Source organism: Rhododendron vialii, chromosome 9a, assembly GCF_030253575.1.
Source record: "Rhododendron vialii isolate Sample 1 chromosome 9a, ASM3025357v1".
NCBI lineage: Eukaryota > Viridiplantae > Streptophyta > Magnoliopsida > Ericales > Ericaceae > Rhododendron > Rhododendron vialii.
The window spans coordinates 4,168,411-4,196,347 of NC_080565.1; the positions used below are offsets into that span (position 1 = coordinate 4,168,411).

General features: G+C 41.0%; 1 protein-coding gene across 2 annotated transcripts; it reads right to left on the reverse strand.

Annotated features, from left to right (window-relative positions):
• Nucleotides 1-2,139: 2,139 nt before the first annotated feature.
• On the reverse strand, nucleotides 2,140-27,910 carry LOC131301508 (ethylene-responsive transcription factor TINY-like). 2 transcript variants are annotated; one of them, XM_058327853.1, is made up of 3 exons: nucleotides 27,095-27,910; nucleotides 3,007-3,115; nucleotides 2,140-2,264 (listed from the first exon to the last, which is right to left on the reverse strand). In XM_058327853.1, exons 1-2 carry the CDS (start codon nucleotides 27,845-27,847, stop codon nucleotides 3,029-3,031), a joined length of 840 nt encoding a protein of 279 aa, XP_058183836.1. In that variant the 5' UTR covers nucleotides 27,848-27,910; the 3' UTR covers nucleotides 2,140-2,264; nucleotides 3,007-3,028. The 2 variants fall into 2 exon arrangements, with proteins under 2 accessions (XP_058183836.1, XP_058183837.1); XM_058327854.1 differs by lacking the exon at nucleotides 27,095-27,910 and adding an exon at nucleotides 17,936-18,539.
• Nucleotides 27,911-27,937: the final 27 nt, after the last annotated feature.

Consider the following 27,937-nt stretch of genomic DNA (forward strand, 5'->3'; position numbering starts at 1 on the left):
TTTTCCCCAACTTCTAGTTAAATTTGATTTCATTTTTTTCTTTAGTATTATTTTTCCTTATATTTAATTTCTTCCCCAAGGTCGAAATAGAGATGAAAAGCCTAATCTATCCACTTGCACTCACCAACATCAGACCCCTAACACCGGCCGCAGCCTCACCACCACGTCGCACCAGAACTTAATTTCCATCTTCCCCCCTCGTCATTCTCTTCTAGTCTTCTTTCCTCCAAGTGCACGTCTATGTGAGTTTCAGCTCAATTTTGGTTATTTTTGTCAGGACGGGGTCACAGTTGTTTGGATGGTCAAGTGCCGTTTTGAATCCGAAGTCCCTTTTTCTCATCCTGATGGTGGTTAAGTCCGTTCAGCGGCACCACGACTTTGGGCTCGGGGGCTGAGGGAACGAAGGACTATGGGGTCACGTACCCCCTTGATTTTTATCACCCGCATCTTTTGTTTTTGCCTACTCAAAATATGTTAGAAGAATTAAAATTTTGGATCTTGGGCTTATTGTTTACTTGTTTTGTCGTGAGTTTTCTACTAAATCAATGGACTCCTGCAAGACTTAAATGCTCGTTTTCTTGAGGAAAATATTGAATTTTATGATATAAAATGAGAGTGTCGATCCCTCTCCTCCTTTATATTGAGCTCTACTTTTGAGACTATGTCACATGATAAAATGTCTTGTGTAAAATGTCAGGACCACAAAGTGCACTGTGGCTGAAAATATTCAATCGGACACCCAAAGTTACCAATTTACTAAGAATTACTCGTGCATCACATATATCACAAAATCTTATAAATGCAGGATAACTTTAACAATTCAACTCTACTCCTGTATATTCACATTTTTATCCTTCATTTCACAAGGGATCATAACCCACAGAATACCAGTTATTAATCTTAACTTGTGATTCAATATTGCAATTTAAGCCATCGCACTATCCGTTTTTCAATTTGGGGTAAATATCTACTTGCCCCTACAACTATTCAATTTTTAGTTACTTCCCCCTCCAACTATCAATTGAACCTACTTCGCCCTCCAACTACTAAACTGTTAGCCACTCCATCTAATTGCTCACTCCCGTCAAAATCCATGGATGGAAAAACAAAACACCTAACCCCAAATGTGGTTTTGGCACCAAAGGAAGGGTAATCTGGACATTCTAGCTCAAACCCAATCCTAAAACCTGATTTCACCAAAATCTAAACCCAACCAAACCCACACTTACCCATGCCCAAGATCCGAACAGTACCTCCCCTTTTTTCTCTCGACAACAGTACCTCCCCTTCCTTGCCCTTGTCAGATGATCCTTCCCCCACCCCACCCCACCCCACCCCCTCACCGACTCACCCACCATCTCTCTTGTCCCCATCAACACAGAGAAACCCCACAGTCTCCACCAAATCAACTTATATTCTCCTCTTCGGGAAAAAGAAAAACTTGTATTTTCAAAACCCTTGAACTTTACGGGCTTCAAATGAAAGGGCTAGTTTTCACCTTGCAAATCTTGGGTTTTCCCACAAAACCCACCTTTTATTGAAGTAACCAGAGCAAAGCCCATCCCATATTTCTCTCTATAGATAATCATACCCATGTAATACTATAGAGAGAAGAACACGCACACCAAAGATAAACAATTTCAGACGTCAACGGCACCGGGCGGCAAGAAGAAGGTTATTCGGTCTTTGTCAATTTTCTTTGGATTTTCTGTCATTTCTGTCTTTGGGTTTGTAACCAATTTGAGCTGTGTGTGGTCTTTTTGTTTTTTGGTAAGTTGTCTTTTCCATTTTCTTCTGGAATTTGGATCTTCATGGCTATGGTGGAGAGGAGACAAACAAAGTGAGTGAAAGAGAGGGTGGGGGTGAAATGGATTGGATGGGGACTGTGAGAGGGGATATACATACATATACATATACATATATTTGTAGGTTAAAGGCATAAATACCCTTCAATTGGTAGTTGGATGATGATGGGATTTGGTCTGGTATTGTTTTCCGTCCATGAATTGGACGGAAGTGAGCAATTGGATGAAGTGGTTAACGGTTTGATAGTTGGAGGGGGAAGTAAGTTCAATTGGTTGTTGGAGGGGAAAGTAACTAAAAATTGAATAGTTGAAGGGGCAAGTAGATATTTAACCCTTTCAATTTCTCAGTCAACCAACTTGCTATCCGACATCAGCTTTCATCCACCACTAGCACGGCTTATGACTTTAGGCCACCATAAACCTGGCCTAACCTTCCAGACCATTGGCACGGCTCATGACCTGGACTCGGATCCCCTATCCGATTATCCCTATCCCACTCCTCTGTCATACTCTTTAAATGCTGATACGTGTTATCTCAGCAAAAATTAAAAGACCTCACCACACCCAATTCCTCCTTTGTCTTCTCCCCTCCTACCTCTGCCCCAAAACCTCACGAACCTCTCCGCTAGCAATTGCAGCACCGCTGCAACCTCTTCGAACGGCCATTTTGCGTTGCCCCTCTCCCACTCCTCGTTTCTCGCCTCCCTAGTAAAACCACCACGATTTCTCTATGGCAAATTGTGATCTCCCTCATCAATTTTTCCATCTCACTCAACCCCCACGAGATTGAAAACCTGATGGAACAAGCCCTTGCTTCATTTTCCAGAATCAAGTAATGAATTTTTAAAATATTAAACAAAGAGAGAAATTTAGTAAAAAATCTGAATTGGAAACACATCCTTTATGATTTCATGTATTTAGATACATATATATACAGAGAGAAAGAGAGATATATATATTTCAACGGTGAGGTTATGGTGGAGTGGGCCGGAGGGAGAGAGGAGAGACGAGGAGTGGTCGAGATCGGTGCGTAGTGGTAGTGAATTTTTTGTGGCAGAGGTAGGAAGGGAGAAGACAAAGGAGGGATTGAGTGTGGTGTGGTCTTTTAATTTTTGCTGGAGAGTACACGTGTCAGCATTTAAAGAGTGGGACAGAGAAATGGGACAGGAATAGTCGGACAGGGGATCCCAAGCCTCATGACCTTAGGCTCCCATACACCAAGCCTAACCTTGTAGAACCCTGGCACGGCTCACGACCTCTGGTGCTATTGCGACTGGCTCGGGATCCTTGTCGGATAGAAACGTCCCAACCTACATTGTCACAATTTTTATGCATTACCTTAAACAATTAACCGATAAAAGTATAGGGTTCATGCAGCAACGTGGATCCAATAATCACATGAGTTCGAGAATTTAAATTCAACAAATATTGAAACACAAGTACTAAATTTGCAAAGCACAAGAATGATCCAACGACTTCCAATTTTCAAAAATAGCAATTTAACTCCAAAAACCACGATATCTTACCGGAGCGTAGTTTATCCTGTTAGAAATAGTCTTTGTGCTTTATGCAAAATCCAATTCTCATGTTAAACAAGGCGAAAATGGGTTTGAAATTTGAATACAGAGCAGTGAATCTATCCCGGAACGTCACAATAGTTTCTTTAAAAATTTATATTAGTAAATTTCTTTGACTTCTAAGCGAAACGAGTTATAAACCAAATCGTGTTTAGTTTGGGTCTCTAGACAGAGACCCAAACCTTCTCTCTGCACACGGTGCATGGTCCCCAAAAACTTTTCAACCTAATTATTACTCTCATTTCTTTTTCTATCTCTCTCTTTCCAAATCCAAAATCCCAAACCAAACAAGGTCTTAGAATTCCATTACCTACAATTTACGTATTTTACTCAAAGTCCAATTCCATCATTAAATGGGGTAAAAATGAACTTTAAGCTGATACATTGAATTTGTCTCGAAACTACGCTACCGCAGCTCTTTCAAAAATTATAATAAATTCTCCGGACCTCCTCTTTAGACGAACCTTATATGATAATCGCGTTACTTTTCAAGATCTACAAATTTCATGTTTTAAGATTTCTCTGTTTCGGTCCGAAAGAGGGACTAAACGTTCAAAAAGAATACAGTGCGGTAAAATATGTTTTTGGCTATTCATTACTTGTTTTACGTATTCGTTACCTTATCGGTTCGAGAACAGTAATGTTGAACAATCACTTCACCGAGGGAAAGAGTCTACCACCGGATACCAATGGTGGAAGAGATATATAATTAGAGAGAGAGAGAGGGGGGGAGTTACAAAGAGATAAGGATGGTAGGGGAAGTATAGGGAAAGTAAGAGAGTTTGAAGGGAGGTGGAGAGCTAAGGGGGAGAGGGATATAAGGTGGGTACGTAGTTACTTTAGGATTAAAAAAAAAAATCATAGTTTTATATAATTTCAATACATAACTATATATATACTTCACTCTCAAATAATTAATTACCTGTTATACTAAAATAATCAAAATACGGATTTATACAGGTACAGTTGGAATGAAAAGTGTGGGAAATAATTTGTACTCTTATGATGGTTTGACATTTTAATTAAGTCAAAAAGTTTTTTGTCCTTATTTAAAACAATTTTGTATTTACTAGTTTTTGTCGATTTTTTAAGAATTGTTGCTTATTCATGACGAGACAAATTTAAAAAATAAAAAATTATGATTAAAACTCAAATTTGTTCGAATAAAGACAAAAATAAACAAATATGCCAATTTTTTCGTCTTTATTAAAAAAAATTAGATTTTGATCGTAATTTTTACTTTTTATATTCTTCTTATCATGAAGTGTGGGCACGTGCCCCAGGAATTTTCCTTCACAAAAATTGGGGTGCGGCCCTTTTTCGGAAGAGCGCGGCGAAACGCCTCGATTCAAAGTCGTCACTCGGGTTTTAGCGGTGAAACACCCAAGGAACCGATCTCGAAAACGTTTGCCACGTTTGTTTGATTTTTGAAAAAGGCTTGTAGACTGGACCATCATCACCTTCAATATCTGAGGTTCGGAAGCCAGGTTACGAGAGGGGAAGAGTTTTATGGCACCCCTCTCGCCCAATCCGGAGATCGGTCTCTACTCAGGCATTTTTATAAAACTTTTGCATTTTTCTCTCATTTGATCATCTTTTTTTAGCCAATTAGGGCGGGGGAGCAGTTAATGGGGATTTAAAACGGTAACAAGTTGCAATTTATGTGACAAAATGCTTTATGGATGATTTGCTTGCAATAATAATCATAGATTGAGAACAAGCACCGAGAGTAGCTTGAGTAAGGTGGAGTATACTGCTCTGAACGGATGTGAGCAGGTATCGCACCAGTATGCACCGGCCAGGCCACTGCATACTAACGCAACCTGCGCACGCCACCTCATCGCTGGCGTACTTCACTTACCATGAACTCACAGTCTTTGTTTGCAACCCTCTGAGCTCTGGAATGGACCAGCGCACACTCAGGACAAACCATATAATTACAGACAGATGAAAAACGGCTTTAAGCCATGAAAATAAACAGAACACCCCATAAACAGTGTGGGAACCTAAAAGAGGCCAAGACTAAGCTAAGATGCAAGGGCCAGCCACTGGATCTTGGCATAACTGCCGTACGCCAATCGTATGAGACCGTACGCCAGTTACACCCCTTACCCAGTGCTTGGCTTTGCATCACCTGGGTTCTGGAACATGACCAGAAAGCATCCCAGAGGCTTTCTAAAACAGATATGGACAAATATTGAATATTACAACTAAACAGTTCTAAATACAAAAAGCAGTAGACTAGTTTTTAGCATGCAATAAGGTGATGAATAGACATGAAATAAAGCATAAAACAAAGATCTGGACCCCATTTCACAACTGGAGTACACCAGTTCTGGAGGGCTTGGAACTGGAGTACGCCAGTTCCAGACAGACTCAAAACAGATCAGATTTAAAACTGTACGTTCTGCCACGGACCGGCGTACGCAGGCTTATGACCGGCGCACGCCGATTCTAGTCAGAAACGATTTTTTTGTTTTTGAAGCCTTGACAACGTTAGGGCCAGGACTGGTATTGATTACCAGCCTTGACCCTGTCAGCTCCCCTCAGAGATCAGAACAGGAAAACAATTCAAAGGTGTATACCTTTTGCTCTTGAGTTTGATGGTGTTTTTTGAGCTTAAGCTTGAGGTTTGAGGGATGGATGATGAATGTTTGGGCTTGGATGATGTATGAAAGGGGCTGCTTGCTTACTCTTTCAAGTGGTGGAAGAAGAGAAAGCAAGAAACCAAAGGAGAGAGATAGAGAAAGAGACTTAGGAACTCTATTTTTTTTTGTAACCCCCATGCAAGGATGAAGAGAGGGGGTTTATATAGGAGGAGAGGGAGAGAGAGGGGCTAAGGCCAGTCAAAGGGACTAGAGCTTTAGCCCTTAAGCCTTCCTTCTCATTGGATGAGAGGAGAAAGGTGATGGGATGGGTGTAAGAAAATGTCCCCCGGCGGAGAATGCTTTTTCAGTGGATTGGAAGGTTCCCAAGTGCTGTAGACCCCTACCCATGGCTTCTGCATGCTTAAAAACACAAGTTTGACCGGAAGTTTGATTGGCATACTCCAGTTAATAACTGGCATACTCCAGTTCGGGCTTGGTCAACGGTCAAAGTTGACCGATGACTGACATGTGGCAGAGGACCAGCGCACGCCAGTTTATTACCGGCGTATGTAAGTTGGGTTTTGTTGAGGCTTTTTGGTTCTGGTTTAGAGAATTTTGAAAGGATCTGAAAGGATTTTGGAATGCTCAAAGCTTAAACATACTAACATTTTCGGGGTGTTCCTGATCCATTTCATCATCGGGGAATCAAATACTGTAAGTAAACTAATTTGGAAAGTCCAAAATAGGGTGTCTACAGTAGCCCCCCTTTGACGGCGCTTGGAGCACCATTGACTTGGTACAAGTAACGTCAAAAGGTTTTCTAGACACCCCATTCATGGCTATCCAGAACATAACAGGCTAGTAAAGCAGACACGAATACTTAAAGAACCTGATTGATGGATTGAACTGAACGGGCAGGCTGTCGCCGATTGAATTGGTGGACAGGACAGACCTCCGTGTTGTTGATTGAATGGACAGGAAGACCGTCGCTTGTTTGATTTTTGAAAACGAACGAACGAACCGTCGTTGAGTTAAAATTGGACGGGCGAACCGTCGTTTGATTTGAACTGGTGGACAGGACAGACCACCACGTTGTTGATTGAATGGATTGGCCGCCATTTGGGAAATAACTAGCTGCAGATGATTCATCACTACTTGGGGACCAAACCTTTTTTACACACAAAGAACCCCAACAATCACGGGTAGGTCGCGTCAGGGAGGTTAAATTCCATCTGTTAGGAATCAGAGCCAATCTTCTTATCAAGGACCATCCGAGACAGAGCAATAAGATTGTTGGAAGATGCGTTTGAAGCTAGACTGAAGTAGAGGTATTCGTTCGGGGTAGGCCGAGGCGGACTCTCGCGGGGAACAATTAGTTGCAGACGGATAGCCCGTGGGACAATGTTCGGATCACCGTTGATGGATTGAAACAAACGACATGGCTGATCGTCGTTGATTGAATTGAAACGGACGACATGGTTGATCGTCGCTGAAAGATGGAAATGGATAATATGACTGATTGTCGTTGAAAGATTGAAAAAGACGACATAGCTGATTGTCGTTGATTGAATTGAAATGGACGACATGGCTGATCGTCGTTGATTTGATTGGGAAGGGACGACATGGCTGATCGTCGTTGATTTGATTGGGAAGGGACGACAGACGACATGGCTGATCGTCGTTGATTTGATTGAGAAGGACGACATGGCTGATCGTCGTTGATTTGCTTTGAGAAGGGACGACATGGCTGATCGTCGTTGATTTGATTGAGAAGGACGACATGGCTGATCGTCGTTGATTTGATTTGAAAGGACGACATGGCTGATCGTCGTTGATTTGATTGAGAAGGGACGACATGGCTGATCGTCGTTGATTTGATTGAAACGGGTAGCACAAGCCATTGCTACTTTGAATTGTATTCTGATTGCCAAAGTGTGCTCCAGGTGCTAATGGAGTGGGACAGTGAGGCTGTGTGCTTGACATTTGCCATGGAGAAATGGATAGGCATGTGGCACCCCCCTTACAATTGCATTTTCCCAGAGCAGCGGCTCCGGCTCCAGTTGCAGTAGTGACTAGATCCCAGGTATGAACCCCCAAAATCCTGATTACTTGCTGCTTTCGATATTGGACAGGCATGTTTTGGCACTTGATTGGCTTTTCCTATTTTCAATAGTTGATATACAGTATGCAATGATATGTACTAAATTGAATGCATAAATTGAAAATGCAAGGGCAGACTAGGGCGGCTTCTAGAGGATGATGGCCTAGGATGGCCACATAAACAAGAGTTTCACAAAGCGATACTGTCACCTTAGCCACAGCTCAGAGATACGAGAGCAATAGATAACTAGCGACTGGAGGTGTACAGTTGAAAGAAAGGCCCATAGAAAGGGTGGCTTGCGCCAAAGAGTTTTCAGAGGTTCAGAGAGAGTAGTCTGAGAGATTAAAAGACAGTGAGAGAGAAAGAGAGCGCGCCAGCGAAAGCCTCCTCAGAAGAGGCGGATGGGAGAGGAGCCCTAGGTACTTCAAAGAGATCAAGAGTGACGACAACGACGAGAACAAGGCTGAGCTCTACCTCTGAGGACTACCACTGAGCCTTTTTACTTTACTGTCCTTTGCTTCTTAGATGCACTCCCAGATAGATAGACATTGAGCGGGCTGGCCAGTCCCAGTTGACATTTAGGAGTGGCATTGGGTTGACGGGCCCTTTTCCTTTGATGCTTGGGTGGATGAGCCCCATAGATAAGCTTTGCTTGGCCCTGAGCCGACATGCCCTCGTTGCTCACAAGATTCCACTACTTGCGGATTACAGATGGTAGGGTAGCAATGTAAATTGCATTTTTCAGTTTATTTGACTCTCTTTTGAGAATGTCTAAAAGAATGCATAAACCAATCACTAATATCTAATTTTGCATTGACAAGCGAACTGAATCGACAAACATACACATATATGTACAGACTCGCCTAGCTCAAATGAGAAAGGAAGAAGAGCCCCGGATATGCCACGGACTCCTAAACATGTGAAAAACAATGAAATTTTGGGCATTAGTGTGCCAAAATTCACAGTATCCCTTACACAGGTGAAACTGACACTTGCATAAGGTTCAATAAATGTACATTGACTTGTACAAATTGGTAAAATTAGGAAAAGCATCCCGACATGACAATGGATTGAAGAACTAGAAAAGTGTCGCACAGATGGACAAAAGACGCAAATGATGACTCATATAGGCCCGGACTGAAACCGACACCCCTGTGCAGCCACATTAGGACCATATGACTTGCACAGCATGACAAGACTTGGTAAAAGCCCCTTGAACGAGATTCGAGGTGCTTTGAATTTGAAATGTACTCCCGAGGGTCTAAAAATCTTTGTTAGGCGTGGTGGCTGCCTACTGCTGTCTGATGCAGGGGTTGAAGAAGCGCGCGCAGGCTTAAGACCAACGCGCATCACTTTTGTACGAGTGCGTGTGAGCCTCAAACTAGCGCACGAGATTGCAAAGCTGCTGCAGCCGCTTAAAATAAACGTTTGCTGAACTTAGAATAAACTGTGAGCCGTTAGGCCTCATAAGCATTTCGTTCTGTTTTTGATGCTTCAAAATATTTTAAGGCTTTTTCTCAGCTTTAAAATTGAAATAGCAGTTTGCATTAAACTTGAAAGACGAATGGCTTCCCCCTTCTGATTCTCCAATGAATCAATGGACTTCAGCCTACCAGTCAGCACTTCGGCTTGTCTTGTTCTCAACCTTTCTTGACCCTTGATGTGTACCAAAACGTCAACCTTGGATCCAATTGATAAAGTATGACCGAACCTCGAAGAGAGACTGCCTACGTATCCCTTTCTGGGAATCAGGTCAAAACATAGTTCAGGCAAAGGTTCACTCGTGTGTTCTACCTCTCCTTTTATGCTCTAACTTTTGCCTAGTACCGCCCTTTCAGGTTTTCGGTCTAGCGAGCTTTCGACTTTTTGCCAACTTTTGCCTAGACCGCATTCATAGGTTTTCGGTCTAGCAGGCTGCTCTAACTTTTGCTTGGAACTGCCCACCCTTGGGGTTTTCAGTCCAACGAGCTTCTCTCAGGAAAAAGCAACACTTGTGTTGATCCATGTTGACTGAGATATTGATGTGCTGCCGTCGAGGTCGATGATCTTTGATTGTAGCCCCAGATAGAATGACTTTGATAGTGAAAGGGTCCTGACTGCTATAATTGGAATACCTCGCTCCAGGCCACTTTTGCACCTTTGTAATGTGCGCTTGATGGAACGCTGTTGTTACTGTTTTGCGTATGGTACGAGGCCTGGAGCCTTCTGAGCTGCTGCTTTCTGGCTTGGCATCTAGTAGCAGGGAATTTGATATTTCTTTATCCCATGATCAACACCAGGCGTGTCTTTGTGAGACCATGCCAAGGTATTGTTGAATTCTTTGAACAAGTCTGAACGGGCGCAATACTCTTATGGGGATAGCGTTGAACCAATTTGAACCATCCGGGGGTCTGCCCCATCTTTCAAGTTTATTTGAAATTACTTCTTCTTTTAGAGGCTGAGCATACCTTTCGTCTTCCCTTTCGGCGAGGGGACACATTTCCTTGGGGATGATCCCATCGAAATCTATCCCTTCGTCGTCGGGGTCAACACGGTTTATTCAAAACCCAGCAAAGTACTTAAAAGCAGGATAATGCATATCATAAGAACCCTCGGGGTTGCCAAGTACAGCAAAAAGACTCAAATTGGGAATAAAAGCTACGACATGGAGGGCCAAGAGGCACAAACTCCGACTCAGAGCTAGACTTAGACGACTTGACAGACACTGCTTTAGACTCAGACTCGAAAGTGTCAATGCAAAAGAGACGCAATTTGAAAATGCAACTTTTATAGTTACCTTTGACTTCCTCGCAGAGAGGTGGGAGCTAGAGGACAACAGGCTCAAACAACAGCACTTCGGCTTCGTCAGCTTCTTCGTCCAAACCCACTTGAGAAAACTCCTTGAACAACAGCCCCAAATTCTCATGATTGAAGGATCTCAGCCAGTCCGTTTTCTTTTTTGATTGATTAAGCTTCCTCTTGAATTCTTCCTTTGTAGGCTTCCAGGTATCGGCGGTAAGGACCTCGACTGCACCTATGGCCATTAGGTTAACCTCGGGCTCGGATGGGAGAGACAAAATTGGCTTGGTTTGATTTTCTGGGATAATGAAAAGGGTTGGGTTGAATGTGGTGGAGCTAGGTTTGATTTGAGTGGAGCTTGAGTTGATTTGAGTAGAGTTGATGGATATCTGGTTAACACATGGGTTGGAACTGTGTTGGAGCATGAAGTTGGATATGAAGTTGGGCTTTGATGGGAGTGGAGCTTGAATGGTGCCACTATCAATGAGATTTTGAATTTCATGTCAAAGGCGGAAGCAAGCATCGGTGAGATGGCTTGGCATTTGATGGAAAGCACAATAGGCGTTTGAATTGTAGGATGCCGGGAATGTTCGAAGCGAAGGAGTTGGAAGGAGTGGCTTGAGGAAGCCAGCTTCGAGGAGCTTCTCATAAATCGAGGACAAAGGCGTGGAGAAACGGGAGAAGGTCCTTGATGGGTTTCGGCGATTGGATTCGGGGTTCAAGGTGGAGCCTTTGCTTGCTTTGTAGTTGCACAACATTGCACCATCAACAGGGTGCACTCTTTTGCCTTTGGGATTGATTTCTTTGTCGCACATATCCTCCCTTTCGGCGTTGGCTTTGAACAAGGATTCAACATTCTCCTCCAGGTGAGTCCTGGCTTCATGAAACTCAACCAGGTATTTGAACACGTCTTTCGAGCACAGCTTGGTTCCGACAACAGCAGTGTGGCGAGCCTGAGGAGGTTCTTTGATTAGCCCCAGATCCGGCTTTGACATGACAGAGGTAAAAAGGTCAACCAGTCCCTGAACCATAGTCATTTGTTTGTCCATTTTCTGGTTCATTTCTTGAATAGCCCTTTTCAGCTCAGCCAGCTCTGTTTGTGTTGCCATTTTGGATTGATGAGTGAGGAGGGTGATATGGCTTTGGAAGTGACGGTGAAATAGCCCTGGCAGACGCTCCCAAGTAGGTTTGGCTCTTTCCTTCGGTGAAATGGCCTAGAGCTTTTTGACAGCAAAATAAATGAGAACTTAGTGGCGTTCCTGCAGTAAGCTTTTGAAACAATTTGAAGGAATGCAATGCACATGTCATCATCGTCGATGTCCTCCTAGACTCTATGGCTAAAGAGAGACCGTCTTACAACATTCGGACACCTGCCATAGAATCCTCGGATTTTCTTTTCGACGGTGTATCCTTGATTGAATCGATTGTCACTAAGAGATGCCAAAACAGCCTAAGCCTTTGACTTTTCCCTTCTCGAAGTTTCAAAGTTTTGAGCTCGAAATGACTAGGTGTAGATGGCATGATATTGTAACCAAAGTGGCATAAGCAGCACTGTGTTGGAGCCTGAGTAGTGTAAGCATCACGACATCCTCTCCGTTGTTCCTAGCTTTTCAGCTTGAAATCTCGACCGGGCGTTGGATAAAGACTTAGAAGGAATTGATTTCCCGAAGTCTCAATGATTGAGGACTTGAAATTTTTTGATAACATGCAACATCGGGATGCACGACTCGTCATCGGTCCAAGGCAACGTCGAATGGGCGCAAGGCAGACTCGACAGAAGACATCCTAAAAGCCACCCTAGCATGCTCCTACGCAAAACGGTCATGAATGTATGTACAGGCATGCGATATGAAAAGCAGTAACACATAGACATAATATGGGGGTTAGATGCAAATAATCCTACCCTACGGGCTCCTTTCCTAGTGCTGAAAGGTTCTAGTGCTCTGTAAGCACTGTAGAGGTCGGTTTTGGCTTTAAAGGGTTCTTCTGACTAGAGTCGCGATATACCTCCCATTGCAACGTGTAGAGCAAAGCAATGGTCGAACGGTAGTACGACTCATCATCGTCCAAGGTTGTTGGGCGTTCGAGGACCCCAGGCTCCAATAAATTGTGTCGGTTACCTAAAACACCTCAACGGGGCTGACCAACCATCAATGCGAAAGGAGAATGCTGAAGAATGATTCGACGAGAGCGAAATGCAACGCTTTTGAAAAGATTGCCCTTTGAAGCTTGGCTCACTTTTGTTAACTAATACTTGGAGAAAACTACACAAGAGAACAATAGAAAAAGCCCCAGTTCGAATTGGTCGGATGCTGAGATCCTGTTACGTTACCATTCCGTTCTTCAGCAGCGCGGAGCGTACTGTTTTGACAGGCTTTTGAAATTTGTTCAATCATGTATTAATTGCCAAATACCAATCAACGCAATGAGTCCCCAGCAGAGTCGCCACTGTGGGCACGCGCCCCGAGAATTTTTCTTCACAAAAATTGGGGTGCGGCCCTTTTTCGGAAAAGCGCGGCGAAACGCCTCGATTCAGAGTTGCCACTCGGGTTTTAGCAGTGAAACACCCAAGGAACCGATCTCGAAAACGTTTGCCACGTTTGTTTGATTTTTGAAAAAGGCTTGTAGACTGGACCGTCGTCACCTTCGATATCTGAGGTTCGGGAGCCAGGTTACGAGAGGGGAAGAGTTTTATGGCACCCCTCTCGCTCAATCCGGAGATTGGTCTATACTCAGGCATTTTTATAAAACTTTTGCATTTTTCTCTCATTTGATCATCTTTTTTTAGCCAGTTAGGGCGGGGAGCAGTTAATGGGGATTTAAAATGGTAACAAGTTGCAATTTATGTGACAAAATGCTTTATGGATGATTTGCTTGCAATAATAATCATAGATTGAGAACAAGCACCGAGAGTAGCTTGAGTAAGGTGGAGTATGCTGCTCTGAAGGGATGTGAGCAGGTATCGCACCAGTATGCACCGGCTAGGCCACTGCATACTAACGCAACCTGCGCACGCCACCTCATCGCTGGCGTACTCCACTTACCATGAACTCACAGTCTTTGTTTGCAACCCTCTGGGCTCTGGAATGGACCAGCGCACACCCAAGACAAACCATATAATTACAGACAGATGAAAAACGACTTTAAGCCATGAAAATAAACAGAACACCCCATAAACAGTGTGGGAACCTAAAAGAGGCCAAGACTAAGCTAAGATGCAAGGGCCAGCCACTGGATCTTGGCATAACTGCCGTACGCCAATCGTATGAGACCGTACGCCAGTTACACCCCTTACCCAGTGCTTGGCTTTGCATCACCTGGGTTCTGGAACATGACCAGAAAGCATCCCAGAGGCTTTCTAAAACAGATATGGACAAATATTGAATATTACAACTAAACAGTTCTAAATACAAAAAGTAGTAGACTAGTTTTTAGCATGCAATAAGGTGATGAATAGACAGGAAATAAAACATAGAAACAAAGATCTGGACCCCATTTCACAACTGGAGTACGCCAGTTCTGGAGGGCTTGGAACTGGAGTACGCCAGTTATTAACTGGAGTACGCCAGTTCCAAACAGACTCCAAACAGATCAGATTTAAAACTGTACGTTCTGCCACGGACCGGCGTACGCGGGCTTATGACCGGCGCACGCCGATTCTAGTCAGAAATGATTTTTTTGTTTTTGAAGCCTTGACAGCGTTAGGGCCAGGACTGGAATTGATTACCAGCCTTGACCCTGTCAGCTCCCCTCAGAGATCAGAACAGGAAAACAGTTCAAAGGTGTATACCTTTTGCTCTTGAGTTTGATGGTGTGTTTTGAGCTTGAGCTTAAGGTTTGAGGGATGGATGATGAATGTTTGGGCTTGGATGATGTATGAAAGGGGCTGCTTGCTTACTCTTTCAAGTGGTGGAAGAAGAGAAAGCAAGAAACCAAAGGAGAGAGATAAAGAGACTTAGGAACTCTCTTTTTTTTTGTAACCCCCTTGCGAAGATGAAGAGAAGGGGTTTATATAGGAGGAAAGGGAGAGAGAGGGGCTAAGGCCAGTCAAAGGGACTGGAGCCTTAGCCCTTAAGCCTTCCTTCTCATTGGATGAGAGGAGAAAGGTGATGGGATGGGTGTAAGAAAATGTCCCCCGGCAGAGAATGCTTTTTCAGTGGATTGGAAGGTTCCCAAGTGCTGTAGACCCCTACCCATGGCTTCTGCATGCTTAAAAACACAAGTTTGACCGGAAGTTTGACTGGCGTACTCCAGTTAATAACTGGCGTACTCCAGTTCGGGCTTGGTCAACGGTCAAAGTTGACCAATGACTGACACGTGGCAGAGGACCAGCGCACGCCAGTTTATTACCGGCATATGTAAGTTGGGTTTTGTTGAGGCTTTTTGGTTTTGGTTTAGAGAATTTTGAAAGGATATGATAGGATTTGGAATGCTCAAAACTCAAACATACTAACATTTTCAGGGTGTTCCTGATCCATTTCATCATCGGGGAATCAAATACTGTAAGTAAACTAATTTGGAAAGTCCAAAATAGGGTGTCTACATGAAGAAGCAATAATCCTAAAAAATCGATGAAAAACTAACAAATGCGAATTTTTTTAATAAGAACAAAAAATCTTTCTGATTTAATTAAAATGCCAAACGACTAAGAGGAGATCAAATTGACGAAGAGAGAGTGAGGGTTTTATTGAAGAGGTTACACAACTGAAACCACATCTATCTATTTATCTATCAATATCCTATAGGAATGTGTTTTTAGGCTCCTATAGGAATGTGTTTAGGTCTACCAATTTTCCAAACTTTCATCCATAATTTTCTTGAGTTTTGATTTTCTTTTAATTTGTGTAAATTGGGAGAAAGAGCCGGGGGGGGGGGGGGGGGGGGAAGGAAAGGTGGAGAGAGAGAGATCGAAAACGTGGGGAGAGGAAGAGATTTTAGGAGAATTAAAGAAAAACTAGTGTTAGCCAGGCACTACGCATCCCGGTTGAAAGGGGATGACAATTGTATAATTTAGGTGAAAATCATGGGCACTTAACCGGGAAGTGGGAGGATGCACTACAGCCTTTAAATCAAATGAATCTAAGTTGTTCCAACAATTTGTCCCCACACCTTTCTATTTTATAATAGAGATAATGATTAGTGACATTTTTATGTGGTGACCCTACTTATCTCTCCACCACACGTTTGTATAGTTCTAATTACAAAGTGTCAAGCCCACACAAATTATTATTTTTTTGTCTCGTGCATTGAACGGGCACAATGCTAGATGACAAAAAAGATAATTTTTATTCGATGTAAACTAGCATTGATCTCACTTTATGCACCGAAAAACATGTGTAGTGGAAAATAAATTTAAGGTAGCACGTAACGGTGACCCCGTGCATCAAACGGGCACAATCGCTTTTACGAAATCAAAGGGAGAGATTAGCCCTTCAAACAAAAACCAAAAGAGCGAAAATTAATTTAACGGTCTGTTTGGAGTATGGGGAGCGTAAACGAAAAGTAGTGAAAATCGCTTAGAGAAAAATGCGAGGAAATTAATTTTATTCTTATTTTCTTCCATCAAACAAAAAAAGGAGAGGAAGAGGAAAATGAAATTTTTTAGGTTTCCCTTTTTTTCATTTCCCATCCCATAATATCCAAACAAATCCTAAAGAAGAAGAAAAAAGAGAGAAAAAATTAGATTTGGATCCTCCTCGGACCAAAGGTTTATAATTGGACTGAACAAGCCAGTTCATATCGCGACCGTCTGTGGTATATTTAATAATTCGGATTTGTTTATTAAAAAATCTGAGAAAGAGTGAGAGTTAACTCTATTTCAATTTTTTTTAAAATAAATTTTAACCATTCATTGCATCAATCGACGATCCATACATGAACGGTCTTGTCTAGTCATATTATATTTGACTGGAAAGGCCGAGGATCCAAAGATTAAAACAAAAGAGATAATTGCCTCTTTCACGTTAGTAATTAATTTGGCCAAAATTGCATGTTCATACTAATCAACAAGTTTTGGTATTTTAGCATCATGTTCACACTATTAATCAATAACTTATTCACACTATTCGACTCACAATCAACAATCAAAATTAAATATTGTTCACACTAATCAACAATTTATTGATTAGTGTGAATAACTTACAACTCATAATCAAATACTTATTACGGATCAAATAATAATAATAATAATAATAATAATCAACAACTTATTCACACCCCCTTATTAACATAATTAATAATACTCCAGTAATTTTAGTACTGATCATAAGTCCACAACACAGACTCGAAACTGTTAAAGCATCCAACTCCAAACTAATTGGCAAAGAGTGGAGAGGCTGCCCAAGCTCATATACTAGTTTTGGAGGAGATATTTAACCGATGTGGGACAAATCCCAATACTCCCCGCACGTGCGACCCCTGACTCGCACGTGGAGAGGTCAACAAAGGATTTGGAACACACGAATCACAATGAAATAAAGTGCAACTATGGCACAAACAAAGGGGGAAAACCTCTGAAACTCTTGCTTTGATACCATGTTAAAGCATCCAACTCCAAACCAATTGGCAAGTAGTGGAGAAGCTGCCCAAGCTCATATACTAGTTTTGGAGGAGATATTTAACCGATGTGGGACAAATCTCAATGTTAAAACTTGTCCCACATTGCTCATTTAAGCCACCCAAGCTTAGTTAATAAAATCTGGAGCTACTCCACCTATTGCCAATTGGTTTTAAGTTGGAACCCTCCAAGAAATCTAACATGGTATCAGAGCTAGGTCTTGGGTGGTCTCACATCGTGTGGTCAAGTCTCAATCGCCCGAGTTAATCATCTCACCTTATCAATTAATACCTCCACGTGCATCCGGGCTGCATGTGAGGGGTCGCCCGAGTAAAAATCTCCTAGTTTCCTCAATTCGTACCTCCACGTGCATCCGGGCTGCACGTGAGGGGGAGTGTTAAAACTTGTCCCACATTGCTCATTTAAGCCACCCAAGCTTGGTTAATAAAATCTGGAGCTACTCCACCTATTGCCAATTGATTTTAAGTTGGAACCCTCCAAGAAATCTAACAGAAACTACTTTGTATTACCTTATCCGCCACCGCTATCTCACAGTCATCATCACTACCGTCCATCCACGGCGGCGGAGGGTACACCCACCCATCCACCAAGTCCACGTACACAACCTCCCTGTTCAACTCGGCCGAGTAACTCGTCACCAAACTCGGCAACTCAACGATCTCACACAGCTCATCAGAACTCGACATCTCCATCCCCCTACCCAACGACAACAGTTTCGCCGATGACGACGAAGGCAGCTTCGTCAGCTTCTTCGTCCGCGATGATGGCGGCGAGACGGGCGAGTTGAAACTGCTCATCGCGGCCGCTTTCGCCGCCGCGGCCTGCACGTCGCGGGGCGAGAGCGAGGCTGGCCGGGGCAGGGTCCCGGCCAGTTCGGGGAACTTGAGGACGGTGCCGTCTCCCTTGAGGCTCATGGCAGCCGCGTCGTGCGGGCAGGCTGCCATCCTCGCCGAGGGAAAGGTGCCGAGTCAAATGCGGGATTTCTTCCCCGGCTCGCGGATTTCGGACACCCATTTGCCCGAAGTTTGCATTCGGATCCCGCGATAGACCGGGTGCTTGCTGCTGTCTCGGGGGATCCTCTCGGCCTTCTTGGGTCCCGGGTCCGGTGATCAGGGTCGGCCCAATGGGAAGGCCCAAGAGGCCGCCACCTTGGGCCTCCACATTTTGGGCCAATAATGGGGCACCCCCTTCCTAGATAAGTATATATATTTTCTGTGTAATTATAATAAAAATTCCTTTTGATGGTTCAATGGTAAAGTGTTTGCTCTTTTACATAAGTTGCCTAGGTTCAAATCCTAGTAAAGTACTTTTTGTAGTGTCTTTTTGCCAAAAAAAATTCCTCCTATCACACAAATTGGGGCTGCTGTGATTCAAGCTTGAGTCTACTGAATATTATTGCAACCGTACAAGCCATTAAGGCCAAAATATTTACCATGTTAAATAGTATGAATGAAAATTATATATAGAAAATTATTTTTGTTTATTGTTTTTAAATTAAAAAATTTATGTAGGGCACTATTCCACCACTTGGCCTAGAGCATCCAAATACCTTGGGTCGGCCCTGCCGGTGATTCGAGTTGGGTGGTGAACGGTTCTGGGTTCGAGTCTGATTGAGTGAACTCGAGTGTGGGTGTAGGTGATGATGAACTGCTTTCTAATTCTGAAATGTGAGGTTCATAACTCATAGTAGTTGATCATGGGAAGGATGAGTTCCAAGAGGAATTGTGTACTGTTTCTTATGCTCTTTCTGGAATGAATAATTTCGCCGACAAGTTGGGTGGTGCTTTATGTCATGCATTTTTTGTGATGGCCTTAGCATGTTATGGGAGAGACAAATAGTCCTGGAATTAGCATTTTGTTATGGCACTTTGTATGTAACTACTAACTACTATGTTGGAAAATATGTGCCCAAGTTGTGGAATTGTTCGGTTGCAATGCCCAGATTTATTGTTGGTTGCAATGCCCAGATTTATTTTATTGAATTCATGGCCTGATTCAATCATCTTCCAGTCATGGTATCTGACTAACATCTTGTTTGCTTGCAAATAAAGTGGAGGAAAAAGAACATGGAAACTTATTTTTGTTGAGAGCGTGTATTGCTTGAGAAAAGTTATGAAATATGAATGCCCAGTTTTTTTTTTTTTTGAGAGATAGTCTTGAAATTAATCCCAAAATTTAGTGACAAAACCAAACATAGGATTGGCCTCAGCATGGGATATCCCGATATTAATCCTGTGCGAATCAAACATGGGATTGTATAAGATTCAGGACTAAATTAGTACCAGGACAAATAGTTCAGGATTACTAATCCCAGGACTCTTAATCTGTCTATTTTAGTCCCCGAATCAAATGAGGCCATACTATACTTAGTGGTTAATTTCTTTCCCTAACAAAACCCATGTGTGTGTGTGTATATAGGTAAAGACGGTGACCACACGTTTGTGTAAATTATGATCGAAACTTATAATTTTTTAACAGATAAAAATAAGTAAAATTTTTTTTTTTAAATTTAAAAAATTATGAGTTTTTACAAAAAAATAATTCAATAATAAATAAGTTGTAGATAGATTTTTGAGTAGAATTATTGTAGAAAAAAAACCTTTTTTTGTTGACAAGTTAATTACTGTAAACAACTTGGTAAAATACCAAATTTTTTTGTAAACGACATGATAAAAACGCCTACGTTTTTTCAGCTTTTTGTTACCGAAAACATGGTTAGATGTAGGGCTGCAAACGATCCGAGCCGCTCGCGAGCGGCTCGGAGCTCGGCTCGATAACGGCTCGGCTCGGCTCGGTTCAAGACAAAAACGAGCCGAGCTCGAGCTCGAGTCCTGGGCTCGTTTCATAAACGAGCCGAGCTCGAGCTAGTCGAAACTCGGCTCGAATTGGCTCGCGAGCTCGATTATATAATATATTTATATATATTTATATATATATATTTTTACATATTTATATTTATTTATATATATATATTTATATATATTTGTTTCATAAACGAGCCGAGCTCGAGCTCCGTAAATACATATCGAGCCGAGCTCGAGCTCGAGTCCTGCAGCTCGTCACGAGCTCGAGCCAACTAAATTTTTGCCGAGCCGAGCTCGAACACTCTAAAACTCGACTCGGCTCGGCTCGTTTGCAGCCCTAGTTAGATGATTCTTTAGTTTCCCAAGTTTTTAGAGTCAGAGAAACCACTGCTAGTGCTAGTGCTAAGTGCTAGTGCTAGTGTAGTTGGTGTTTCACTTTCCCCTATGTGAAAACATCCGTTCAAGTTTCACAAGGGGCGGAATTTGGGACAGGGTTATGAATAACCTCTAGACCTCTCTTGTTAAGGATCCGGTGGTGTTCCAAATGAACAGTAAAAAGAATTTTTAGAAAAATAAGATTTTTCAAGCTTAAATATTATGAAAATGAAAAGTAATTTTTTAATTTTTTTTGCACCGTTTAAAATATCTCAATGAGATCTATCAAACAAGATCCATATTGGTAGAAAAATTATTTGCATAAACACATCATTTTTTATTTTGAAAAATTTTCTTTTTCTAAAAATTCTTTTTACTATTGATTTGGAACACCTAATACTCTACTAAGGCCCCGTTTCGGAACTAAAAAAAAAGTCCTTATTTTTTAAAAAGATAATTTTAAGCTAAAAAATTATGGGTTTATTGAAATCTAAAAATATACAATATGGATCTTGTTTAAAAGATCTCATCGAGATTTTATATACGATGCAAAAAAATTAAAATATTATTTTTCATTTATATTATTTTTTAGCGTAAAAATGAGAAATAAGCTGTTTATTTTTTAATAAGATTTCTGGAACGGGACCTAACGCCCTTTAATAAATATCTGTCAGACAAAAAAAAAATAAGTATCTGGCTTAATTTCTTGTGGGGCCAAAAGCTTTTATAGCCACGAACTTAATATCTCTGCCACGCAAAAGTCTATGACCCATCCATCATTGTCCACTTCTTGACAGGTGCACCATATGCAATTATGGCCACTACAAATAAAAAAAGTCGAAAGATATTTATGGACATTACCAAGTAACATAAAGTGTTTCCTTAACCGGATTTGTCTAGCTTATTAAAAGCAAAAGTACTGGTTTTGCCATTCCCTAAATTGTTAACGACGTTTTTTAGGGGAGTGTCAAGAAATCAACTCGTATTGATTTTGTTACTCTCTAAAAGTTAACAATTTGAAGAGTGACGAAATCAACCCATATTAATTTTGGCACTCTTCTAGACAATGTCATTTACAATTTGAAGAGTGACAAATTCCCTCACCTATTTTGTTTTTTGACTAGAAATAAACTCGATTTATATATAAAAGAAAAATACAAAAGACCGGAATTTTATCGGTCCGAAAATACAGAAAAACAATAAACAAAATACAACAAACAAAATAAACAAAAAAAAGTTATATGGAGCTAAGAAAAAGGAGTTGGACCCATCAATCACACTTGTGAAGGGGGTTAGAGTGGTCAAGTGTGGACTCTCCTAAATGGATCAGCCGTACCAATTTGAGCTAGTTCCCATCGCGGACTAAAAGTTGAAGCCGCTACAAACGCTGCCACTATAGCCGTTGAACTGGTTCGAAAAAACCAAATCGAAAACCCTATAAATCTAGCTCCTGAGTCACTCTAATATTAAAAACAGGAGAAATACCTCCCTTCTGGCTTTTGAGGCCACAAGTTTTTAGAGCCACAAGTTTCCATAACCGGAATATCTTTGGCCTTGTTCGTTTAGCACATTTAGGTATTTTAGTTTTGATAGAGGGTGGAGAGAAAAATAGGATAATGATTGGAGAGAGGGGTAATGAGTGGAGAAAAATAGAGAGAGAAATGAAATTAATAATTAAAGAAATAGAATAATGATTGAAAAAAAATATAAAATAATAATTAAAAAACAAAGTTAAAACAAAGTAAATATGCTAAACGAATAAGGCCTTTATTCTCTGCCTACGGAATCACTATCGACTTCTTGTCGAGTACATGCAATACAATAATCGCCATTCGCCACTACAAACAAAAAGTCTTGAGATATTAATGGAAATTTCTAATGTTTTAAATTGTTTCCATAACCGGCATTGCCAGCTTAGCTTATTGAAACAGGAGACCACCCTTACTAAAAATATTTGAATAATGATAAAAAGATAAATCACTTGGTTGCTTAGGACGCAGGGCTCTGCTACCCACCATGGCACAGCAGCCCCAACCCACACTACACACGGCATCGTTTTGATAAGGGAAAAAAAAACAAACTCTTTTGCTTGCAATTCTATGGAGTAGAAACGTGATTATGAGAGTTTTAAAGTTAAAATTTAATTATGTCTTTTTAAAATAATATGATCAGAATAATAAGATCTTCACGTTAATTTAAACAGATTGAAAATTGAAGCATTTAATTTTTTAATCATATTTTTTAATATATAAACGGTCTAAAAAATTAAGTGTGCCATTTTTTAATTCGTTTGAACAAGTACAAAAATCTTATTATTCTAATCATATTATTCTAAAGGGATATAATTAACTTTTGTCTATAGGACTCTCATAATCACGTTTCTGATCTACAGGATCCTATATAAAGAGCAGATACTTAATTATGAGAGTACAAAGATTAATTATGATACTCTAGAATAATATTATTAGAATAATAAAATATTCGTACTTGTTCAAACGAATTAAAAATTGGCTCGTACTTAATTTTTTTAGACAGTTTATATATTAAAAAAATATGATTAAAAATTTTAAGTGCTCCAATTTTCAATCCGTTTGAATTGACGCGCAGATCTTATTATTTTAATCATATTGTTCTAAAAAGACATAATTAAATTTTAACTTTAGGGCTCTCATAATCTCGTTTCTGCTCCATAGGATTGCAAGCGAAAAAGTTTGTTTTTTTTTTCCTTATCAAAACGGTGCCGTGTGAGGTGTGGGTTGGGGCTGCTATGCCATGGTGGGCAGCAAAGCCCCCCGCGTCTGATTCCTTAATCCAAACCACCCATAGTTGTTTACGAATGGGAATAATGTTGTACAGCGGTGTGCGCAACATTGTGCTGCACAACTCCAAGCCGTCAGATCGTGCATCCGACGGCTCGAATCTCATCTCAACAATGAACGACTCTCGATCGTTGGTTGCTGAGATGAAATCCGAGCCATCAAATCGTCAGATATGCGCAGCACGGTGTTGTGCAGTATCCGAAGTCCAGTTGTTTGAGAGGAGTGTATTGAGAGAGTATCTTTTAAGAAAATTGCATGATTGGATACGTCAATTTTATAAATGAAAAACAATAATTCAACAGATGGTGGATACTGAATCCATAAATGGTTTGTATTTTAATTGCGATTACCATCAAAGTTATAAAGCTAAATTAATGCTTTATTTTAACAGTGAGTTATAAAAAGTTGAATTACTTCTCTGTCCCTTTTGTCATTGCAAAAATTTGATTCCTTATAGATGATATTTTTAGACCATGTTTTTGGTAGGTGTTTTTACCATATCATTCACAAAAGTTATTAAATTCTGACATTTTACCAAGTTGTTTCCGGTAACCGACAACTTGTCAATAAAATTTTTTTTTGCTACCATAATTTTACTTACAAACTCATCTACAACTTATTCACTATAAAAAATAATTTGACATTTTTCAACGACTTATTCACCACCGAAAATACCTAATTGCAACAAATTCATTCTCAAAACTTATTCATTACTTAGAAACGCCTCAACAGTTTCCCAAGTTTTTAGAGTCATATTATGAACCCAGTGGTGCAGTAGTGCACTCCCACACTATGCGTATAATGCGGTCAATCTGGCCGTCCATCAAGCCAAATAGACGGCTCAAATTTCCATCTGAACAATAGACGGCTAAGATTTGTAGGAGCTCGGATTAAATTCAAGCCGTCCGCACCGAGATGGACAATCGAATCGGCCGCACTATGCACTACAGCCTCTCCCACTCCAAATATTACATCTGGTTTCTTAAAAAATAAGCAGCTTATTTCATATTTTCAAACTAAAAAATGATATAAATAAAAAATAATTTTTTAATTTTTTTTGCATCGTATAATTTATCTTATCGAGATCTTTCAAACAAGATCCATATTACATATTTTTAAATTTTAATAAGCTCAAAATTTTTGAGCTTAAAATTATCTTCTTAAAAAATAAACAGTTTATTTTAGTTCTGAAACGGGCTCTAAACTAAACAGCTTATTGTGGGGCCAAAAGTTTTTAGAGCCACGAACTTAATATATCTCTGCCACTCAAAAGTCTATGCCCCATCGCTGTCCGCTTCTTATCAAGTGCACCACATGCAACAATGGCCACTACAAATTGAAAAAGTCTTGATATTTTTGGACGTTACCAAGCACTATAAAGTTTCCAAAACCGGAGCTGTCAGCTTATTAACGAGTAGTGATTTTGTCACTTCGCAAATTATTAATTTCACTTTTGAGTTTTTAGAGAGTGTCAAAAATAATTCATATTGATTTTGTCACTCTTTAAAACTTAACAATTTAAACAATGACAAAATCAACTCATATTGATATCGACACTCATAGAAAATGTCGTTAACAATTTGGGAAGCGATAAAATCACTCTCGTGTTAAAAACAGGAGACATATCTCAGATCCGGCTTGTGAGGCCACAAGTGTTTAGAGCCACAAGTTTCCATAACCGGAATATCTTATTCTTCTTCTTGTCGACTGTACCATATGCAATTGGCCACTACAAACAAAAAGTCTTGAGATATTTATGGACATTTTGCAAGGATAAAATAATATTTCCATAACCGGGTATTGCCAGCTCATTAAAAGAGAAGTTAAGTACACACCACTAAATTTTCCCAATGGGATTTAGGCATCTTTTGGTATTTCCCATAAGGGAAGTTAGGGTGTTCCATCACGAGGGTATGAGATTCACGATTATGGATAGTCTTTGAAATTTTTTGTAAACTAATCTATTGATATTCCAATAACCATGGTTCAAGTCTCATGGAGGGCGGGATTTTAGGAGCTAGAACTATGAATAGTCTCTGAATCCCCTTGTGCTAATTCTAACACCTTCATTAACCCCTGCTGATGTATATGATGTTTACAAAAAAAAAAACGTATTGACACCTCATTAACCCGCGTTAATGTATACAATACTAACAAAAAAAACACCCCTAAAAATTGGTGTACTTTTGTATATTGGACTACAACAAAATTTCATAAGCAAAAAATTCATAAATCATCATAAAAATCTCGGAATTGAACACCAAAAATATTCGTAAGCAACGCCATAAAAATTCATAACTTTGAGCTACCATTTTGACCTTCTATTATCGTTTTTTTTTACACAAAATTCATTAATAGTACCATAAATATTAGTAAATAATACCATAAAATTCATAAAGGACACCACCACAAAATTCGTAGTTCGGACAATGAAAAATCCATAAAATGAGTCACAAATTTCATAAAGGTTGGACTATAAACGAATAAATAAAACAAACCACAAAAAATCATAAGCCACAAATTTCGTAAAATGAGGCCCAAAAATATGTAAAGACGGTGCATAGTGAGTAATATTTCACCTAATATCTATAACACGAAAATATGAATATCATCTCCTTTCTCTCTCTCTACTCTATCTTCTCTCTCTCTCCTAACGTCAGCCATACCCTCGAGCTCGCGAACCCGCATCTTCGAAGCCCTCTGCCTCCTCCATCTTCCAACCTCCATCGTTGAAAGCAATGAAAGGATCTAATCCACCGGCATTGGTTGCATTCCACACATAGAGCCGGGCATAACCACTTGGTGCCCTAAACCTTCTCCACCACACATTTTGATGGGTCCATACACTTGCTTCTAGATCCACCATAATGTATGGTCGCCGGAGGAGGGTCGGCACCATGTGGTGGTTGCCACGTGGACATAGAATAATTTTTCTCGGGGAAGGGTCCATTGACAGCGTCTCGATTCCTTTACAAAAATGTATTTATAAACTGGTTGGTTGCTTCGGACGAAAGTAATACTCCAAGCGAGTAAAGGACGAAAGTAACACTCAACTCGTGCTTGCTTCGGACTGGTTGCTTTGCCAGCCAAGCGAGTAAAATACTCCATAGAGAGATGGCTTTAATTAGGTTCCGATTCTTGCAGCTTGTTGGTTTTAGGATTTTATGTAATGAGTGAAGAGAGATTTGAGAGTAATAATTAAAAAAAAAATTATTGAAAATCGTGCGTAAAAAGAAAAGTCTAAAATCAATTTTTTTTTTTTTGAATTATTGATTCGACTCAATGTGAGGAATCGAAAAAATAAAAAATTATGATCAAAATCTAATTTTTTTTAATGAAGACAAAAATCATTCAAAAAGCCAGTTTTTTTTCAATTTTATTCAAAAAAATTCAGAAAAGAGCCCTAAGATATTCACAAATCTTAACTATTCATTGCATCAATTGACGGAAAGTTTTTGAACAAATATTAATCATTCATTGCATCAGTCAACGGTCTATACATGGATTGTCTCGTCTATACATGGATTGTCTCGTCTAGTCCAATTATATTGGACTGGAGAGGCTGGGGATACAAAAAATAAAACAAAAAGAGATTATGTAACATAATAATCCAGTAATTTTAGTACTGATCATAAGTCCACAACACAGACTCAAAACTACTTTGGATTACCATATCCGCCACCGCTATCTCACAGTCATCATCGCCACCGTCCATCCACGGCGGCGGAGGATACACCCACCCATCCACCAAGTCCACGTACACAACCTCCCTGTTCAACTCGGCTGAGTAACTCGTCACCAAACTCGGCAACTCAACGATCTCACAGAGCTCGTCAGAACTCGACATCTCCATCCCCCGAACCAACGACAACAATTCCGCCGCCGCCGACAAAGGCTGCTTCGTCAGCTTCTTCGTCCGCGATGCCGGCAAAGGCTGCTTCGTCAGCTTCTTCGTCCGCGACGAGGGCAAGTCGAAGTTGCTCATCGCGGCCGCCTTCACCGCCGCGGCCTGCACGTCACGGGGCGAGAGCGAAGCTGGCCGGGGCAGAGTCCCGGCCAGTTCGGGGAAGTTGAGGACGGTGCCGTTTCCCTTGAGGCTCAGGGCGGCCGCGTCATGCGCGTAGGCCGCCATCCTCGCCAAGGGAAAAGTGCCGAGCCAGATGCGGGATTTCTTCCCGGGCTCGCGGATTTCGGACACCCACTTGCCCGAAGTTCGCATTCGGATCCCGCGGTAGACCGGGTGCTTGCTGCTGTCTCGGGTGATCCTCTTGGCCTTCTTGGGTCCCGGGTCCGGTGTACCGGGCCGGGTAGTGAATGGTTCTGGGTTTGGGTTTGGGTTTGGGTCTGGTTGAGTGAACTCGAGTGTGGATGAAGGGGATGATGAACTGCTTTCTAATTCTGAAATGTGAGGTTCATAACTCATAGTAGTACTTAATTTCAAGTGCTGGACCGACCAAGTTTGTAATTCCTATCCATAACAAACCCAAGTGCGTCTGTATATATAGGTAAAGAC

Excerpts from the sequence above, each read along its gene's own strand:
- LOC131301508 (XM_058327853.1), bottom strand. The coding sequence starts at position 27,847 with ATGAGTTATGAACCTCACATTTCAGAATTAGAAAGCAGTTCATCATCC. Across the intron at positions 3,116-27,094 it reads AGATAGCGGTGGCGGATATG|GTTGGGACGTTTCTATCCGA; the intron begins GTAATCCAAAGT and ends GTGACAATGTAG.